This window comes from Erpetoichthys calabaricus, chromosome 4 (genome assembly GCF_900747795.2).
Source record: "Erpetoichthys calabaricus chromosome 4, fErpCal1.3, whole genome shotgun sequence".
Lineage (NCBI taxonomy): Eukaryota > Metazoa > Chordata > Cladistia > Polypteriformes > Polypteridae > Erpetoichthys > Erpetoichthys calabaricus.
Window position 1 is genome coordinate 273472674 of NC_041397.2, and position 19494 is coordinate 273492167.

Consider the following 19494-nt stretch of genomic DNA (forward strand, 5'->3'; position numbering starts at 1 on the left):
CACTTCTCAGGATGAGAAACCAATGGAATCCCTTGATGCCAACAGTTGCATTCAATAAAAATACAGGTGTAATTCACTTACTGCATACAGCTTGCTATAAATATCATGTGCTATAGCCTATTCATAGCCTAATGGTTTGACACAACATGGCTTGTTTGCTGGTGTTAGAAAATTATGCTCCCTATACTTTAGGCTACCAAGAGCCATTCTCTTAGAGCTATGTGCTGATTTAGGCCATACATTAGAAAGACAGACTGCCTAAAATTGGGCTGTACCTGTTCGTTTCCCGGTTTTAACAACAGTTGGGTTTCTGGCAACAAGCACCTACCAGAGGGAACTTGCCGACAGGTCAGCAAAATCTCAGCCAATCTTCAGTTCCATCATACCTGCTATCCTGGAAGCGATAAACCAACTGATGAGGCGCTACATTCTGTTAGTGTGTGGTGTTGATCTAGAGGCCAACATAAGTTAATTTGTAATGTCTAGTTTAGCTATTGGAGCAGCTGACTGCACTCATATTGCAGTAAGACCACATAGCATGAATGAAGCTGCCTTAGCTAACTGTAAGCAGTTATGTTCCATTAACAAACAAGTCATCTGTGACACTAAGATACAGGTTAGTCTTTGTCTTGTCTGTTCACAAGACCATTTTCAGAATTCTGCAGGCTCTTTTAAGATTTTTTTCACAAACTATGATCTGGCCATACTGTTTGTGTGGCTAACCAGTGGTTTGCAACTTGCAATGTGGCCTCTATATTTCTGTTCATGATGACTAATATGGATAGTCATCTCTGACACAACCACATCTGTTTGTAATCTGTCGGACAGGCGTTTGGAGCTTTTTCTTTATCATATTGAGGATTTATTTTGTCATCATCAGGTCTTCCTTGGCCTACTAGTCCCTTTGCAATTATTGAGCCCACCAGTGTGTTTTTTCTTCTTAGTGATATTACAGACAGTTGATTTAAATGATCTTGAGGTTTTACCAATGTCTCCAATGCTTTAATTCTTGTTTTTCAGCCTCATATTGGCTTCTTTGACTTTCATTGGCACAGCTCTTGTCCTCATGTTGAACAATGGCAACCAAAGACACGAAAGGGTAGAAGCAAGCTTAGGTGTCTTATGTCTGCACTAATGAAGCAATGAAACACACCTGAGGAATCACAAACACCTGTAACGGCAACTGTCCCAAACAGTATGGTGCCCTGAATTGAGGGCCCATGCATAAAAAGTGTTGTCATTTCTACATGGTGTGAATGAAATGCATTTAAATACCCTTAAAATTAAAGTCTGCAAAGGGCACTTTACTCGTGTCTGAATTGTTTGATTTGCAATTTCAAGCTGTGGAGGAGAGGAGTAAATCATGTAAAAACGCATCTTTGTCCCAAACATTATGGAAGGCACTGTAGACAGACTGAGATTATAGGGGGAAAAATACAGTGTTACAATAGTTAACAAGAAAAAATAACTACACAGAATACACTCAAGATGAAACTGCAACTAATTAGCAGTAACATATTATAGTGCCACATGGCATAGTGGTGCAGTGATTAGCAGGGTCGCCTCAGGGATCAAGTGTCTTACATCTTAAGCCTAGTAATTGTCCATGTGGAGTTTCCAAATCTTCCACATGTCTGCGTTGGTTTTCTTCCCACATTCACAAAGACATGCAGGTTAGGCTAATCAGTTATTTGAAAGTAGCTATGAAAGAATGTGCATGAGTGGGCTCTGTGTTATACTAGAGCTGTATCCAGTCAGTTTAACCTGGAGAGGCTATGAACCATTACCCTAAATTGCATTAAGTTGATTTAAGAATATTCTATTAATTTTAAATGTCAGAAATGTTGTGATTTGACTTTTTTTCTAAAAATAGATACATGAAATTTCTTCTTGGAGACCTGAAAAATTGCTCAGGTAGCAGGCTTACAAGTCAGTTTTAGGTTGTCTAGTCTGTGACTCAGGTGGTAAAATTGCTCTTTTATCGGTTCAGAGACCAGAGTTCAAATCCAAGCCTTGTTATTGCCAGTGTGGAGTGTGCACATTTTCCCCATATCTGCAGATACACTACTTTTCTTTTCCAAAATACATAGGTAAGTGGGTAATACTAAATTTGCCCTGTGTGTGCATGTGTGCGTGTGTGTAAATGAGCCCTATGAGGGACTGAACGGTTAGTTCCTGCTTTGTGACCAGTACTGCTGAGATAGCCAACACCTCTGCACAGCATTTAATTTGGATTGAGACTGCTCGATCCAAAAAGTAAGCTCATTTGCTTAATTTACAAAAAAAGTACATTTCTAAAATGCTTAGAATAGTGTAAACATTAAAATTACATTTTACTGAACATGTCAGACCCTTTTGTGCCATGACTTAAGTCAGAAATGCTTTACATTTTGACAGAGTTACCATCAATATTATATGCATGAACAATGCCATTTTATTTTTAGAGACATAGAAGGGTGCTAATGTGTGATGTCGGGGATGGGAAAATCTGGCCTTAAACCAAATACTTAAAGCTTTCTTTTTTATAGTCCTAGTTTAAATAATATTTTGAGAACTTGTTAAATATAGAAATGGAAGCTGGATAATCCAAAGCCAATGGTCAAATCAGCTTTGAGTGAATTATGTTCCCTCAGATTTGACATACAAAAATAAATTATTAATTTTCTGAACCTTTTAGAGCTTTTGATAGGGAGCATCCACACAATAACTGATACAAATTAAAAGAGAGAGTGAAAAATTGACAGAAGATAGTACTTAGATTGCACAGTAATACCGTCTTCGCTCAACTCAAGTACTGGGTTCAAATCTCAGGTCAGCAGATGCCTGTGTAAAGTTTGCACCTTCTCAGCATGTTTGCATGCTTTTTTTCTGAATATGCTGGATAATTTAGGTTAACTGGTAACTCTACATGGGCCTGTTATGTGAGAGTGTGATTGAAAGTAAGACTGGCACTGCTTCAGCTTCCTGCCTTGTGCCCAATGCTGCCAGGACTGACTCTGGTACTCTATAATCCAGGACTGGAATATATATATGCACATGTATTTTTTTCAAACCTGCTAATTTAACTCTGGGTAGTGGGAAGATGCAACCCATCCCAGCAACACTGGGCACAAAGGAGGAACCAGCCATGGGCAAAGAGCCATTTCTCACACATCCCTACACAAATAGTCATACAGTGTCAATTACAAAATCCCCAGTTAATGCACATGTGCTTTATAATGTGGGTGAAAAACTGGAGCCATACAGATACCAGAAAACATGAAAACTCCACATGGACAATGACCATGTGTAGTCTGTGATGGCAGCAGCAATACTCAGTAAGCCACCAAGCCAACCCTACACTGGAATGACTAGATACAAAGAAATCGACAAACAAAGTGCTTCAGGTAATCAGCCAAGTGGTGTAAGTAATAAATAAAAAGTAATTTGTGGACTTTTATCTCATTATGGAGTTAGCTCAGAAATAGGTTTGTGCGTGCTTTAGAGTGCAATAATGTCACCAATCAGATGTGAGTTATAATTGTTTAACTTGTAGTGACATGAGTTTGTGAAAGAAGATGAATTGATGATGAGATTAATCACTTTTTAAAGCAGTGTCCTATACAGCCTAAATACAGAGTCTTCACATTCATTCTCTGATTGCAATGAGCATGTCTATAGATGGCCATCCAAGCATTCATTCATTTTCCATCCAACGAATGCAATTTAGGGTTGTGGGGGAAACCTCGCATCCACAATTACAGTGCACATATAGATCTGTGCAATGGGGGAGAAAAGTGCTTGTTGGCAATGACAATAACAGATGAAGCAAACACAAATTGAGGCAAGTTTCATTCGGAGTGGTTATTTGGATTGTCTACATTGGCATTGAAATGAGCTGCTTCATTTGTTAATAAAAAATAAAATTAATTTAGTGTGTCAATGCTTCAAAGTACACAGCACATCTCCTTATTAGTATGACAGGTACTGTGTTAAAAGAAATGCATAATCGCAGAGATGGCAAACAGGCATACTTCATTGCTGAATATGAATATGCAAATGTTAGACTTGTGTCATTGATTTGTTTTGTGATTCTCTAACAAACTAGATTTTAGAAGCATTTTGTTAAAAAGTTATATAGAATTTTTTAATTCAATAGTAAAAACATAATAATGTTTGAATTTTTATTCTTAAATTGATTTAAAGCAGCATTGATTTTAAGCAGTATTTTTAAGTTACTGGAGAGAAAATATCAAAGAATAAATTAAGAATGTGCACACAGCAAGATAAAATAGGTAATACATGATCATGATGATATCATTCTTTAAAAACCATATACTAAAATCTCTTCATGATTATAACCCCATTGTGAAAATCCCCATGTCTATCACACATTAAAATTCAAGCCCTGCATTGTATTTTGATGTTCATGAATGCCAGTACTAGTTTTTACTTAAATAACAGTTGGTGAGTATGCCATTCTTTTATAAAGCTGTTCCTATAGTTAGTATTTATATACTGAATTTTACCTTCTGTTACAGAAAAAAATCACAATTATGCTTACTTGAATAATGGAGGTACTTTTAATAAAAAGCCATTGAATGGAATTTCATTATTTCCTGTGGTATCAAATAGATATCAAGTGTCGTAAAATTTTACTGGTGTTAGAAAAAGGAAAAGAGGAAGGCCTAAGAGAGAAGGTTTATGGATGTGGTGAGAGAGGACATGGAGGTGATTGGTGTGACAGAACAAGATGCAGAGGACAGAAAGATATGGAAGAAGATGATCTGCTGTGGCAACCCTAACGGGAGCAGCTGAAAGACAAAGAAGAAGTACTGAATAAAAATCTTCTGGTATAGTGACCTCCCTGGTCGGATATAAACCTGGAATGTACTGTAATCGAGATTTTCTGAGCTAGACTTTGAGCTTAAGTACATCAGAGCCACAAAAGGACACATTCTACAGCTTCTGATTGAATGCTGCTTCACAATGAACACTGAAGAAGCCCTTCAAACCATTCTTTTTATAATATATAATTCACAAAGTTGCCGCCAAAGCGGGAAGACACCCATGAAAGCACGCAGACCAAAGCAAGACACCCATGAAAGCACGCAGGAAGGGGCGTGGATTCACTAAGCCGCCAACAAATAAGAAGGAGCCATGCCCACCAATTCTAAGACCATTGGATATGACGACAACTCGCAGAGCCACACCCACCAACTCGGACGCGACGCCTCTGAAACAACGGCGTCATTTATGTTCATCTGTGCTACGGTACACATAGACCTCTGAGCCACATTGACATTTCGGTTACGATGCACGACCGCGTGCACCATTGCAAACTGTTTTACACGCTACATACAGTAATTCGCATCTGAGACAAACATGCGTCTTCTTAGATGGTCCTGCAGGAACACAGAAGACATTTCCCTGCCCATGACCAGGCGGTGTGTATGCTTTGAGAACGAGGGTGGATGCGGCAGGACCATCTAAGAAGAGGCTGTGTATCGATATATATAATTCACTAAGCCGCCGCCAGAGCAAGCAAGACACCCATGAAAGCACGCACCACTTTGAAAGCAGTCAACTCACAAAGCCCAGCCCACCAACTCACGCCCACCAACTCAAGCACGCATCTACCCACGCTCTCAAGGCATTCATGTTGCCTGCTCATGTGCCCGGACGAAACAACTCACTTTTGTCTAAAAAACATTAAAACACCGGCGTAATTATGTGGCGTATACTATGCCGCGGGTTGGTATGCACCGTGTACAACAGTTTGTTTGTCGCGGATAATATAAGAATATTAATACTTCATTACATTGATATACCGGTGTTTTCAGTATTCAAAGCGCTATCCACACAGGGAGGAACCGGGAAGCGAACCCAAAATCTTCCACAGTCTCCTTACTGTAAAGCAGCAACACTACCACTGCGCTACAAGGCAGAGAATGCAGTTAAAGAATTCACCACGCTCGATTTTATTTTCACTTCTGTTTGGACAACTGTGTCGTTCAGGAAGTGTTCACCCATCAATACATAATTATGCAGCGTATGCTATGCCGCGGGTTGGCTAGTTCTTTTTATTACTCTTACTTGTTGTCTTGTTGAAGGCTATTCCCTTGAGTACTGTTCACTTTCACTCCTATACAAATTCAATGAATTGACTGATTCATATTTCTGCATCAAATCAATCATCTCTAAATTTCTTTATGGTGTCGCATACTGAGCTAAACAAACCCTAATCATGCAAGTTGTCCTAAAGTTTACATTTATAATCTCACACAGTTCTTTTAAGTCTCAGCACTCCAGACTTGTTGTAACAGGCTTCAATCAAAAAAACTGGTGAGTTTGTGCAGGTAAACACTGCCTTGTTGTAAATTATGAAGCAGTTTGTTTAGACTACAACTTTCCTGATAACATCTTGTTTGACATTCCAAGAAGCAGAACATCAAGATTAGTTACAGGATGCAGGACAATATGAGCACATGCTGTAAAGACAAAGTGGTCCAGAAGTTTGTTTTCAATAGTCGGTTTTCATCACTACCGTTCAACTTTCTTACTATATTCTGTATTTTACATTTTATTTGCAATTTGATAAAAAAAACGTCCACTTTACTTTCAGACATACTGAATCCCATTTGGGTCATGTCTGACACCACACTATTAGACACTAAGCTGTTTCTAGAGCCTAACTTGCATGTCTTGCAGGTTGTCGATTCTGTAGATACATGAAAACATATACACTCCAGACAGATTGCAGAAAAAAAACATTTATCCACTGGGAATTTTTCAATACAAAAAAAAAATTATTTATTTGTTTACAACCTTAAGATGTTAATTTTGAACCAGACATGAAGGATAGAAAGTGACAAAACATTCTCAAATGCACTTAATTCAATTCAGTCCCATTGGAGGCTGAAGGTTATTCAAGCAACATTAGGGAAAAAACAGGAACCGGCCCTGCATGGGACAACAGTACAGCACAGGACTCAATCACAAACACACTCTGGGACACTTTAAGATCGACAATTTCTCTAACCACTGTGGCACGCGGCTGGGGGTGGCCCCTAGCCGGGACGCCCAGGAGGACAGGAGGAGGGCTCATGCCTCCTCTGGACCATGAGGGGGCGACTGCCCTGATTCCTTTGGGGGCCACGGGTACAGAGCTGGGAAGCTCAACCCTGTAGGGGCCCGTGGTCACTGCCAGGGGGTGCCCCAGTGCCTGGAGAGCCCTGGACCTCAGCTCTTCCGCCACACCCGGAAGTGCTGGGGGGAAGAAGACCGGGGACACCCGAAGGGCTTCCGGGAACACAGCCGGCACTTCTGCCACACAGGGGAGTGTCGGGTAGCACCTGGAGCCCATCCGGGCGTGTATAAAAGGGGCCGACTCCCTGCAAACAATGACTGGAGTCGGGTGGAAGTGGACGAGAGTCGTGTCGGAGAGGAGTGGAGGCGGCCTGAAGGAAGCAGGCACTGGAAGGAGAGGCCTGGACTTTGGGGGATTGGTTCTGGAGGCACTGGGTTTGTGCATTAATCTGTAAATATTGTACATATTAAACGTGTGTTGGGTGACATAACGATGTCCGTCTGTCAGTGTCTGGGCTGCTTCTCACACCACACAGATGCAAGGAGAATGTGCCTACTACAGACAGTTGTCAACTTGCCATTAGAATCAAACCCAGAATACTGTGTCATTGAGGAAATAGTACTAACCACTGCAAAACAATGTTAACCGAGAAAACAGAATCATGTATTTATTACTCCCTATTATTGGAACACAAAAACATTTATTAGTTTTTCATGTTTCAGTTGCTTTTGTGTCTGAGTACTTGATACAATTGCTGTCACTCTCATGGATAACATGGCAAATTGCTATTCTGAATTGCATTCACATATCCTTACAGGGCTAAACTGGGTATTGGGATGTGGGGGTGATTGCCAGAGTGGGATGCTGATTCACTCTTTGGTTTAAACACTAGTGTTTCATTTCTTGTATTTTCAGTAAAAACTCAATAAAAACTGAATCGCAAGAAAACATTCGAAAATTTCCAAAACCCACTTATTTTGAGAAAGGGAGATTGAGACCATCCCAGCAGAATCAAACAGAGTCCAGTCAATTGTAGGGCGTAGTCACATGCACTAGGACAGGTTACAGTCACCAGTCAACCTAATACGCATGTCATGAGGATGTGGGAGCAAAAAGATGTGAGGAAATCTGCCAAACCCACACAGTCAATGCCAGAGCTGGGATATGAACCCCAGACTTTGGAGATGTGAGGCAGCAGCACCACTACCTATTACATTTACCGCACTGCTCATATAATAAGATAATTTAATATAATGCAAAATGAAATGTCTAGTAAATAAATAACAAAATGTCTACTCTGACATGTCTTGCTGTAGAAACTGATTTCATATATACTGTATGGTATCTTCAAACAACACTCATGCAAGCATTACTTGTGAGATTAACATCAGGTCTTTCAAATGCATCCGAACTGAATAATGCATTAAATGTTGAAATATCACTTACCCATTATCTCAACTTTTAACAAAGGACCCTTCATCTCAGTTTAATGTATACTGTATAAGTATCCTGTGCTTACACAGAATCACATTAGGTTATATTATTTTTCTTTTGCTCTGTCATAATGTAATTATTCATTCCTCCATTTTCCTCCCATTCTCATTCCAATACAGGGTTACTCAGTACCAGAGAATTTGTAGTGGAATGCTTTAGCCAGCCCTGAATGGGATGCGAGCCCTTGTACTGTTCAAACACAAACTGTCAACTTTCAGAACATCATCGAGGACTGGCTCCTGCTTTGCGTGTGAGTTGCGTTGGTTTGTGAACGTTATGTTTTGGCATGTTACTGTGTCAAATAAGAAGTTTTCCTGGTCTCTTCCTTGCCTTGCTAGAGCTCTGCCTCTCCAATTCACATGACAGTTGCCATTCTGTCTGTTATAGAGTATCTAACCTGAAGGAAACCCAAAGCAGAGGGAGGAAGGAAGCAAACTGTAAAGAGGCATGCAATGGGCAGGAAGGCTTGATCTGTGAGGCGGCAGTCTCAACAACTATCTCACTTACTATGCTAATGTAATGCATTTTAGTCAATTGCAAATCTGTCTGTCTGTCTGTCTGTCTGTCTGTCTGTCTGTCTGTCTGTCTGTCTGTCTGTCTGTCTGTCTGTCTGTCTGTCTATCTATCTATCTATCTATCTATCTATCTATCTATCTATCTATCTATCTATCTACAGAGCCACTTAGAGTTCCAATAAAACTAAAACTCATTTCCTTGGATATGTGGCAAGATACCAGATTACTCCCCAAAAAAATTGCACATGGATATGGGTCCAGGATATGAACCTGTCACTTTGGAACTGCTTTGGGCTGGATGAGAAAACTTAAAAGTGTTGTTGCGAAAGAAACATTACGTATAATTAACCAAGAGATGAAGGCACCAAAAAGCCAAAGAAGGCAAGGTCAAAAAACAGGTATAGGTCAAAACTAGAAAAAGGCAAACTTTCAAAAAGGACGTACAAAACTCATAATCAAAATGTGAGCAGTAAAAACCAAAGGAACTTAGCTCTATCTAAAATGAATTTTTTCTGTTTAACAAATGAACCAGCTTTTTATCCCTCTAGATCAGATAATTTCCAGTTCCATTGTCTCAAAACACCACTCACATCTACAGTTATTCCCAGTTTCAGATAAAAAGTAACAGCGTCAGATCCAAGTTAAAGGTCCAAGAAATCCCACAGTGGTCTATCCATTGTAATACATAGCACAGGCCCATGCATTCATATTGTGGTTACCCGTTGCCCACTACTGAGCAGAACCTTCTGATCATTACTGCTATAGTATATGGTGTTGGATTAGAATCAAACTTTTGATTTTCTAATTAAAACAAATAACATATAACTCCCCACCTCCCCTGTCTCACTGGCCTGTGTTTCCTTGCTCTCATTACAATGGCCCCTGTCAAGGAGTGGGAGATATTAGGTAGCAAGTAAACAGTAAGCTCTTGAAGGTGACGTGTTTGAAGCAGGAAAATGGATAAGCATACAGATCTGTATGGGCTAAATAATGATGGCTAGATGACTGGGTCCGAGCATCTCCAAAATAGGAGGTCTTGTGAGTTGTTGCAGGAATATACTGGTTAGTACCTAACAAAAGTGGTCCAAGGAAGAACAAGCAGTGAACTGGTGACAGGGTCAAGTTCACCAAAGACTCACAGATACAGTATGTGTGGGGAGAAAAGTTTAGCCCGTCTGGTCCGATCACACAGATAAGCTAAGTGCATTGCAGCTTGCTGCATATGGGACATTACACCTACAAATCAGTGAGAATGCCCATGCTGACCCCTGCATACAGCCAAAAACACTTCCAATGGGCACATGAAATGGAGCATGGAACAATGGAAGAAGGTGGTCTGGTCTGATGAATCCGGGTGCGTATTTGTCATTTACCTGGGGAAATGCCTTCTACACTATGAGAAGAAGGCAAGCAAGCAGTGTGATGATCTGAGCAATGTTCCACAACTAGGCTAGAGTCGCCAAAACAGGCCATTGTGGCACCACCACATTTTCCCAGCAAAAGCACTTTGACTAGTAGAGAAGTTAGTTCAATGAGTGATGGCAAAAGGAAGCAGTAAAAATGTGCAGCTCTATCTGAAGTTGAAAAGGCCGCCATCAGGTGCGTTTTATTATACCAGACCATATGGATACTGCATGTATCAAATAAAAAACCATGAGGTCTATATTGAATACTTAGATTTCAACCTGTCTTACATGAGTAGCACAACAAGTTCTATAAAGAAAAGTACTAATTTAGCTAGTTGCATAGTACTTATGATACATCCGATTAACTGATGGCACTATAACTGAGGCTGATTGTCTTACAAAATTTTCCAGGCCAAGCCTGGAAATTTTTAGTATACATATTGCAAATATATACCTAAATACACAATGGGTTGCTCCTGCAGTTGTCAACAATGATTATTGTGATTGTTGTGTTGTTGATTACCCTTACAGCCTAAAAACTGCCTCTGAAACAAGGGTTCCTTATCAAACAATTTTGGAACTTTATTGGTCAGTACTATACTGATACATACTTTAAAGTGGCTTCTGTCTTTCTTCTTAAAATTATTTTTTATTGTTTTAAAATAATTTGATGTCACTGATAAAACTTACACAAAAACAACCAACTATACGCCATATCACCTGATTTATGAATAATCACTTTGCATCTTTTAATTTTTGTTTAGGTAACTGAATGAAAAATCAATCAAAACACAACACTCCCTAATGAGTTTACACTTCCTACAGAAGCAGAGGGCACATGAATAAAAGATTAAATCTGTAATTGGTTAATGATAAAATGATAGATTTCAATATTCAGAGCACAGATGTTAAGAATTGCTTATGACAGAGTGGTTCTCGGCTCTCAATTAATTCCGACAGATGTACCGTAAATGTGTGATTTCATTAAAATATGCTCTATGTCTTAATTTTTGTTTAGTATTCCAAAATCAAAAGAAAGTTAATAAGTAAAAGCATTGACTTCATATTACAACTGCCATACATATGAATTTTCATCAATTCACACTTTCTTTTGAAGAGCAATGACAGAATAAAAGTTTTTTTTTTTTTTGCATTATGTATATTTGCACCCTGGCACAATTTCAAGGTAGTAATAGTTGATATGGCATTTTACCACAGGGCCATGGTCTTCCCAAGCCATTATATTAAGAAAGAGTTAGTGGGACAGCAGGTTTCTGCATGCAAAATAATACTTGTCACTTTAGTGTGCATTTACAAATCTCATAAATGGTTTAACACATTTCTGTCAATGCAAACAGAGGTGTTCAATTTATTCACACTTTTCAATTTATTTATTTAGTAATATTTAGGCAAATGCACCTTTTTGTGTTATAAAAACATGACAACATATTTGCCAAAACAGGCACAAACATTAGGACAAGTGCATTATAAGGCCTAAACCCAGGACTCTGGAGATGTGAAGTAGCAGTGCTAATGACTGTTAAATGAAGCTGCACACTGCTAGGACATGTCAACCAAAAAAGGCTTTTAATAAATATATTATATGCAAAATTAATATAATACCTATAAGGAGTACGAGAGACAGTGAACATAATATAAAGAGAAGAGTGAGGCTTCTTTTCAAAATTTCACATTGCAACTGTGAATCTCAGTAAGCATATATTGCATCTTCCTCTTCAATCTAGGCAGGATTTCAGATGGTGTGCTGTTTTCATCTATTTGTGTTCTCCACTATGCTTGCAGATGACAGGATTTTCTTTCTTTAAATATGGAGGTAATGAGTTTTCTCTGTTTCTTGTGATATTTTAGATTGGACCCATTAGAGGATAGTTTCTTGTATCTGATGCTGAGGGATCATCAAGCCCCACAACTCTGGACTGGAATAAGCACTTTTGATAGCAGATTAGTGGATGTTGTGCGATATTTTAAATTGTTCTAACTCAAGTTTATCTCAGCCCGGACTGTAGACACATTTTAAGCTATCAATTACATTCTAAAACAGAACCAATGGTAGTTGTCTGTTTTCAGCTTCTTCTTCATGTCACCATACCTCCCTGAGTCTTAGTGTAATAAATAAAGGGTCACCTGTCCTCTCCATCATTAACAGAATACATGTATGCTAATCATGGTCACATTCTTGTATTTATTTGAACAATGAGGCACAATTTACTTGCATGACACTGAAAAAAAAGTGAGATGTCACCACACTGTCTTTATACCAAGTAATGTAGTTGCAATCTCAATTTATTTGTTGTTCTCACGGTACACAGCACTTTCTCTGAGCTGCTCTTGACCACATGCTTTGTCTCGGTAGAGTAATGTATATTGCTCTACTTTCCCCTATTGTATTATTAATATGTAGCCTTAGAATGCCTAATCTCACAGACTTACCACTGTTTATAAGGTATTATAGAATATAACTTATCCCCACCTTCTCTTCTATATCTATAACCTCGGGCAATTAGATGTAGTAAAAAGACAAGCAGAAGTTAAGTTACAGTTTAAACAATGTATTACTGAAATAATAACAAAATGCAAAGTATATTTGAATATTGGCAACCATACAACCTGATTAAATCGTGATATGTAGTTCAGGCGGCACACAGACTTGTAGTTACTTAAATGTCTCTAGTTAAGGCATCATTGGTGCTCAGCTTTCAGCCACATGTCTGTTCAAAATGGCTGCTGAGCTGTTCTCTTCATTGTCAAGTCAAGTCAAGTCAAGTCAACTTTATTTATAAAGCACTTTACATACAACTGTTCTCTTCATCATCACAGGTTAGCAAGAGATGCTTCCTTCATCACAGGTCAGCAAGAGAGATGCTTCTTTCAGATGTTGGTTAGTAAGAGAGAGAGTGAGAGGTTAAACAAGTAAATATATGGATTTTCTGTCCAACCCCTACAGCCAATAGGGCGTCGTAGTACTTAAAGGCCTCTGAGACAAGCCAATTCCAAGCAGCCATACCTCAGACCAATGGGGGAATACAACATCTTAAAACCTGCCACCCCCAAGACCATATGTCTTTAAGTCTTTCTTGCGGGGGTAGAAATGAATTAAGCAAAGAAACACTAACCAAACCAGTTTAAGGCACATCTTCCCCCAAATCCTGTCGTAAAATTCAAAGAGGCTCAGTCGTTAAAGGGGGGGGGGGGGGGGGGGGGGGTAGGGGTGTTAGGGGGGTCAAACATGAATGCCTCTCACCAAAGTAACACTAAATTACATTGCTTTGCCTAAAAATCTAATAAAGACATACAAAATATTCATCAAGTTATATGTAAAATCTCACATCACAACACCACAAGTATATAAAGTGAACACATTTGTCCCATGTGATGCTATGCCTCTCAAGACCTTCAGCTCCTTCAGTCATGTTCACCACTAATTGCATGCTTTTGTTCTTTTCTGCTGCTCTAATAGATGACTTTCCAATGTATTGTCAACTCTTCTGCCTACACCCAGTGGTTGAAGTGGGCCCAGAACCACTCAATTTTTAGCAGTGTTTTCAAGCACACTGACACAAATTATGCAAAGTGCTTGTCAAACTAATATTATTTTACCATGACAGTTAAAACTCCAAGTTGAAGCCCTCCCCTTAGTATATATCAGTCTTGCCACTTAAGTATATTCCATTCAGGCACTGCCTACTCTGTCAACATATTGTGAAGGAAAACTGTAAGGAATTGGATGCATGGCAGTGGTGGGGTCCAGAAGAAAACAATTTATGTGGGGGCATGAGGCACCTCTGTGGAAAGTGTATCAATAAGGAGGAGGAATAATACTAATATTTTAGTGTCAAAGCGTGTGGAAGGGTCCAAAAGAAAGTGGAGTGAATTAGCAAAAGACAGCAGCAGGGCGTAACTGAGGGAAAGGATTGTGAAAGGAGTGAGATGTAGACAAATGATGCATAGGTCGAAGGTGGGCTTGCTTTATTGTTTTGGAGGTGTTCCACGATCTAGATAATAGGTGGTAGCAGGGCACCGCTATTTAGTGATAAATAACACACATGACACTTCTAGACTTATCAAGAAAATCAGCTCTTGTATGCTTTTTTAGCAAAGTTATCCCAATATCTTTATTTTATATATTTCGGATGTACTAGGCAAATATTATCCGACAGGACACATATTCAGTAGTAATGACCTCCTTCTAGGACTGTAAACTTGATTTAAGTTCTTCACCCACTTTCTAATAAATCCCTACTAGCAGCTAGTTTATCACATTGCACTGGACTGTTGTCACAGTGATTAAACCAAATGATTCAAGAGAAGTGACATGACTGCATGAAATTTATATTGCCCAGGCTCTGAATCCCTGAAGCTACCAGCTAAGTTATTTTTAGATTTATTTACACCAGTATGAATCAAGTACCTACCCCCATTAGTGTCAGTCTGTCATTCACTTTCAAAGCCGCTTAGTCCTGAAAAGGGTCACGAGGGTCTGCTGGAGCTTATCCCACCTATCATAGGGCACAAGGCAGGAACAAACCCTGGACAGGGCACCAGTCCATCACAGGGCAAACACATAAATACACACACACCCCAACCACACACTAAGGCTAGCCAGTTCACCTAAACTGCATGTCCTTGGACTGTGGGAGGAAACTGGAGCAAACCTACGCATACACGGGGACATCTAAACTACGATTTTCTCCAAAGACTGGGAAGTTAGAAATTTAAATATAGATATATTTTAAGCAAACCTTGGTTGCTTATCTCTGCATAGCTTTTGACACTGTAAAGTCTTTTTTACAGAATAGGTATCAGAATGACACACAATACTCCAAACTAGAGTCAGAGTATAATGTCCTATTTCTAACATTCTGTTTTTTTGACAATATAATACAACTTTATTTGTCTTTTATTCAGTTCTGTGCGCTGCATTCCACCAAATCAAATGAAGTTCTGGGCTTCACTCTATCTTTATCACCTTATTGGCTGTGAGCAATGCTTTGAGGTGGAATGATTTTTTGTCAGACTGCAAACTGACATATGTGGAAATTTACACAAAGTATTTAGTGATGGAACAATACATTATTTGCAGCTGATCAGTGCAAATGTGTAATTTGCTGTAAGAATGATTCAATATGCTATTGCAAAGAAAGGTGCATTTTCTGAAAGCAGAACTCTAACAGTACCATTAATAATAAGTAAATAGTGAATGAGCTTGAATACACCAGTGAGAATTACAAAGAGTGCTTGCAAGACCGTAAGCCAGAGTCATTTCTTCTTCTTAATGGGAATCTTAAAAAAAAAATCACTGAGTTATGGAGCTGAAGAGAAAACTTTGAAGTAATTTGTATATGGCACTGGGACTTTTCAGCTAACAAAGATCAACTGAATGGTTTTCGCTTGTTTTTGTTATGTTCTTAAAGAAATTAATTTTAATTTTCACCCATTATGCTAAGCTTCACTTTACATTCTGATATTTGTTAGCCATTGAGATTTAAAGCTCTCAGTGGAAAAAGAGCACAACCACAGGTGTGAAGCAAGAAGGCTTCATTTTAGAGCCAAATTTACAGCCTCATTCTATACAATTTCATTTTCTCATAATCTGAAATGAAGTTCTGAAATGGTTTAATGTGTTCTGTTAAGGCAGCCCCTTCTTGGCATGCTTCACTACAGTGCAAGCAGATTCCTTTGATGTTTCTAATAAAAATGACAGGGGAGTCAATTTTGAAATCTAGATAGGGATATATAATGTAACATGACAAGGAATTTAAAACAACAAAATGGTTTTTGTTTACCCAAAGGCTCCCCAGAGCATTGCGGCATCATGCAGAAGATAAAACAAAAGAAAAATTTATGAGGAAATAAAACCACTAAACTCTTCCTTTAGGGCCAGGATGCAAAACCGTAATGTCTGCAATTATTAGACCATCAGTAATAATTCATGGCTTCCGCGAGAGATGTGCCAATAACAGCAGCTCTAAAAAGCACCCAAACACGGATAAATTACTTTTCCTGCTCAGTGGTACACTCCTGGAATTTGCCAGTGCTCAATAAATGGACCAGTTTAGTAGTAATGACGTTTTTCATGTTTTACTTTCTCAGATTTAATGAGCCCTTCAATTAATTTCAGTAGCTAGGCATCTGCTAGGAAACTGATACACCACTGCTTCACTAACAGATGCATTTTACTTTCCAAATATAGAAAATTATTAGCACATAAACACATTGTATGGTTTACTTTTATGACCTTAAGTACTTGTTTGTTACAATTTCATTATTTTCTACTGTTGATGCTATTTTTGCTAATGAAGGAAAGCAACCCACTTATCAGCATAAAGTATCTACTACAAAAAAATGTACATTTTATGAGTCACGGCACCTACCTCTACATGTTGGCATGTTTGAATAAGTTTGCCCATGAGATTCTCCAACTCATTGTTTCTCTTAATAAGGTTAGTCAGATTGGCATCCAAGCTTTGCTGTGGAGACAGGGAGAAAAAGAGAGTATGTAAGAGCAGATATTCTCAAAATGTCTCAATAGTACCCTGGGCATAATAACCCTGAAAGGCATTTTGCTCAACCTTATCATGTTGGCCTGCTTCGTTCTGAGAAGGCATCATTATTGCTGTTCTGTTGGGGTCTGGGAGCACAGTGATGGTTAAGTCTCACAAATCCACTTTAAGAAGTGAATCATGCATGAATATTCAAGCAAGAGTTTGTATCTTTCCTCTCCAGTAGGCTGTCACTCCTTGTATTTGCACAGTGTTTAACATCTTATCTGCCTGGAAACATGGGCTAAAATCCCTTGCCATCTTATTTAAGAAATGATTTAGAAACAGGCTAAAATCACTATAGTTATGTAATGGCTGAGGTCATTAGTTGTACAACATGTGAAGGACAGAGGCTGATAAATGGGGCACTGAACAATAATAAATGATAACATGGAAAGAGTCGAGCAATGGCTGTCTTGCTATACTTGTAAATCCTTCACCAATGATTTTATTTTTGTCTTTACCAATCTGGCTACCAGACAAAGTCCAAAAACTTTACATAGACAGACAGACAGACAGACAGACAGACAGACAGACAGACAGACAGACAGACAGACAGACAGACAGACAGACAGACAGATAGATAGATAGATAGATAGATAGATAGATAGATAGATAGATAGATAGATAGATAGATTTTAATTGATCACCAAATGGAAATTTCATGTATGCAAGATACATAAATATTCACACAATACTAGTTTCAAATGCCTAGGGTGAAGACTTACTCCGGGACATTGCGTCATGGAGAGAATGGGCAGCATTAGTCATAACCTCTAATTTTGTATTCATCCTCTTTTCTGCCACTGTCCCTAATGAATTCAGGGTCTGCCCTTTATTGCAAATATCCTTCCTGATTTGTTTATTTGGCAATTGCCACTCTCTGAGTGAGGTGGTGTTAGCAGAACACAGCAAAGCACAGTAAATATGTCATTATGGACTGGTTGAGTATCCCCAGTAGCTTGTCACACATATTAATAGACCTAAGTCTCCTCAGAAAGACATGCTTGCTCAAGGCCTTGTTGTAAGATATTCCTGTGCTATCTGCTCAATCCAGTCTACTCCTCAGAAGGACATCCACTTACCTTTATATATAATACGCTACCGTGGCTGTCCGTTTGTCTGTCCAGGATTTTAAATCACTTGTAGCTCGCAAACTGTTTCACCTATTGACCTGAAATTTGGTACACATATACTACGTGACGTCTACTATCCACTTTCGGGGTAATGATTTTTATTACCCTTTTTATTTTTATTTTATTTTATTGTAGAATCAACTCTCGGCAGTGCACAGCAAGGCGGCTGTGCGGTGCATGCGTACGTGCATCGTTCTCATTCCCTACCACCTTCGCAGTCACTTCCCCTACCTCATCATATCTTTAATGATTCTTGAGGCAGATTGAAGACTTAAGTGCCAGCTTAAGTGAAAAATTAAGAAAAACATACTAAGTAATTGCAACACAAAAACTAACTTAACCAGTTTTAATGCGAAAAAATGCAGACGAAATACTGTAAGAGAAGCAGCAGGCCGCTAGAGTGGAGAAAAAAAGTGCTGTTCAGAAAGCTGCAAGCGCATCAACCTCTGAGCAAACGAATGCTAAACATACAGAGAAAAAGGATGAAAACTATGAATGCTCAAGTCAAGCGTATTCACTGCATGTTATCATGCAGTACGCCGTTACTGGTTTACAATATATGTCTCCAAATCCTCCACCTGTTTAGCAGTAAAACTGCAGGCAGTGTGTGTTGCATTTGGTGATCAAATAACTAACTACTAAAGAGCAACATTTGTGTGGCATGGCCAACTGAAGCCAAGTCATTGTCTCTGTGGAGTTCGCATGGACTCCCTGTATATACAGTAAGTGGATTGTTCTGCAGATTATTCCACTTTCCAAAGACAAATGCAGACATATATGTAAATATGCCTTGGGGCAAAAGCCCCATTCAGGAATTCAGTCCAGCCCTGAGGTGATGCTGTCAGGATAAACTCTGACCCCCACTGCCCAAATCTAGATAAGCAGGTTAGAACAGATGAATGGATAGGTACATTCAAAAAAAGACTCTGAGGCATACATGATGCATTGTAACTTTCATTCCGGGGTGATAAAGAATGAATTTACTTTTTTATTAGTAGTGAGGAACAACAGTAGGGTAAAGATGATTGTAGGGATTACTGAAAGTAATGAAAGTAGAATATGGTCTGGTGTGTTGAGGGTAACAGAACCACAATAAACTAGACTTGAAAATAAAAAAATTCATGGAGTTGGAAGTCTTTTTCTAAAAGACAATGTGGACTAAATGCATCTCAACCTATTCGTTCACTTTAGTGATGATGGATAGGCTGACCAGATGTCTCTATCCCCAGCTACTCCTGAGGAATTCCCAGATGCTCACAGGATGCACAACCTAGAGATTCTTAATCACTACAGTGTGTCCTGGATCTGCACTCA

The 19494-nt window shown here is 39.0% G+C and overlaps 1 protein-coding gene across 7 annotated transcripts in view; it reads right to left on the reverse strand.

Moving 5' to 3' along the window:
- The window catches only part of mid1 (midline 1), a 652072-nt gene that overhangs the window by 96526 nt on the left and 536052 nt on the right, over positions 1-19494 (reverse strand). For all 7 annotated transcript variants that reach the window (XM_051926812.1, XM_051926811.1, XM_051926813.1 and 4 more), the window contains one exon: positions 16877-16972. In XM_051926812.1, the coding sequence (XP_051782772.1) occupies positions 16877-16972 (96 nt within the window). The remainder of the gene's footprint in view (positions 1-16876; positions 16973-19494) is intronic.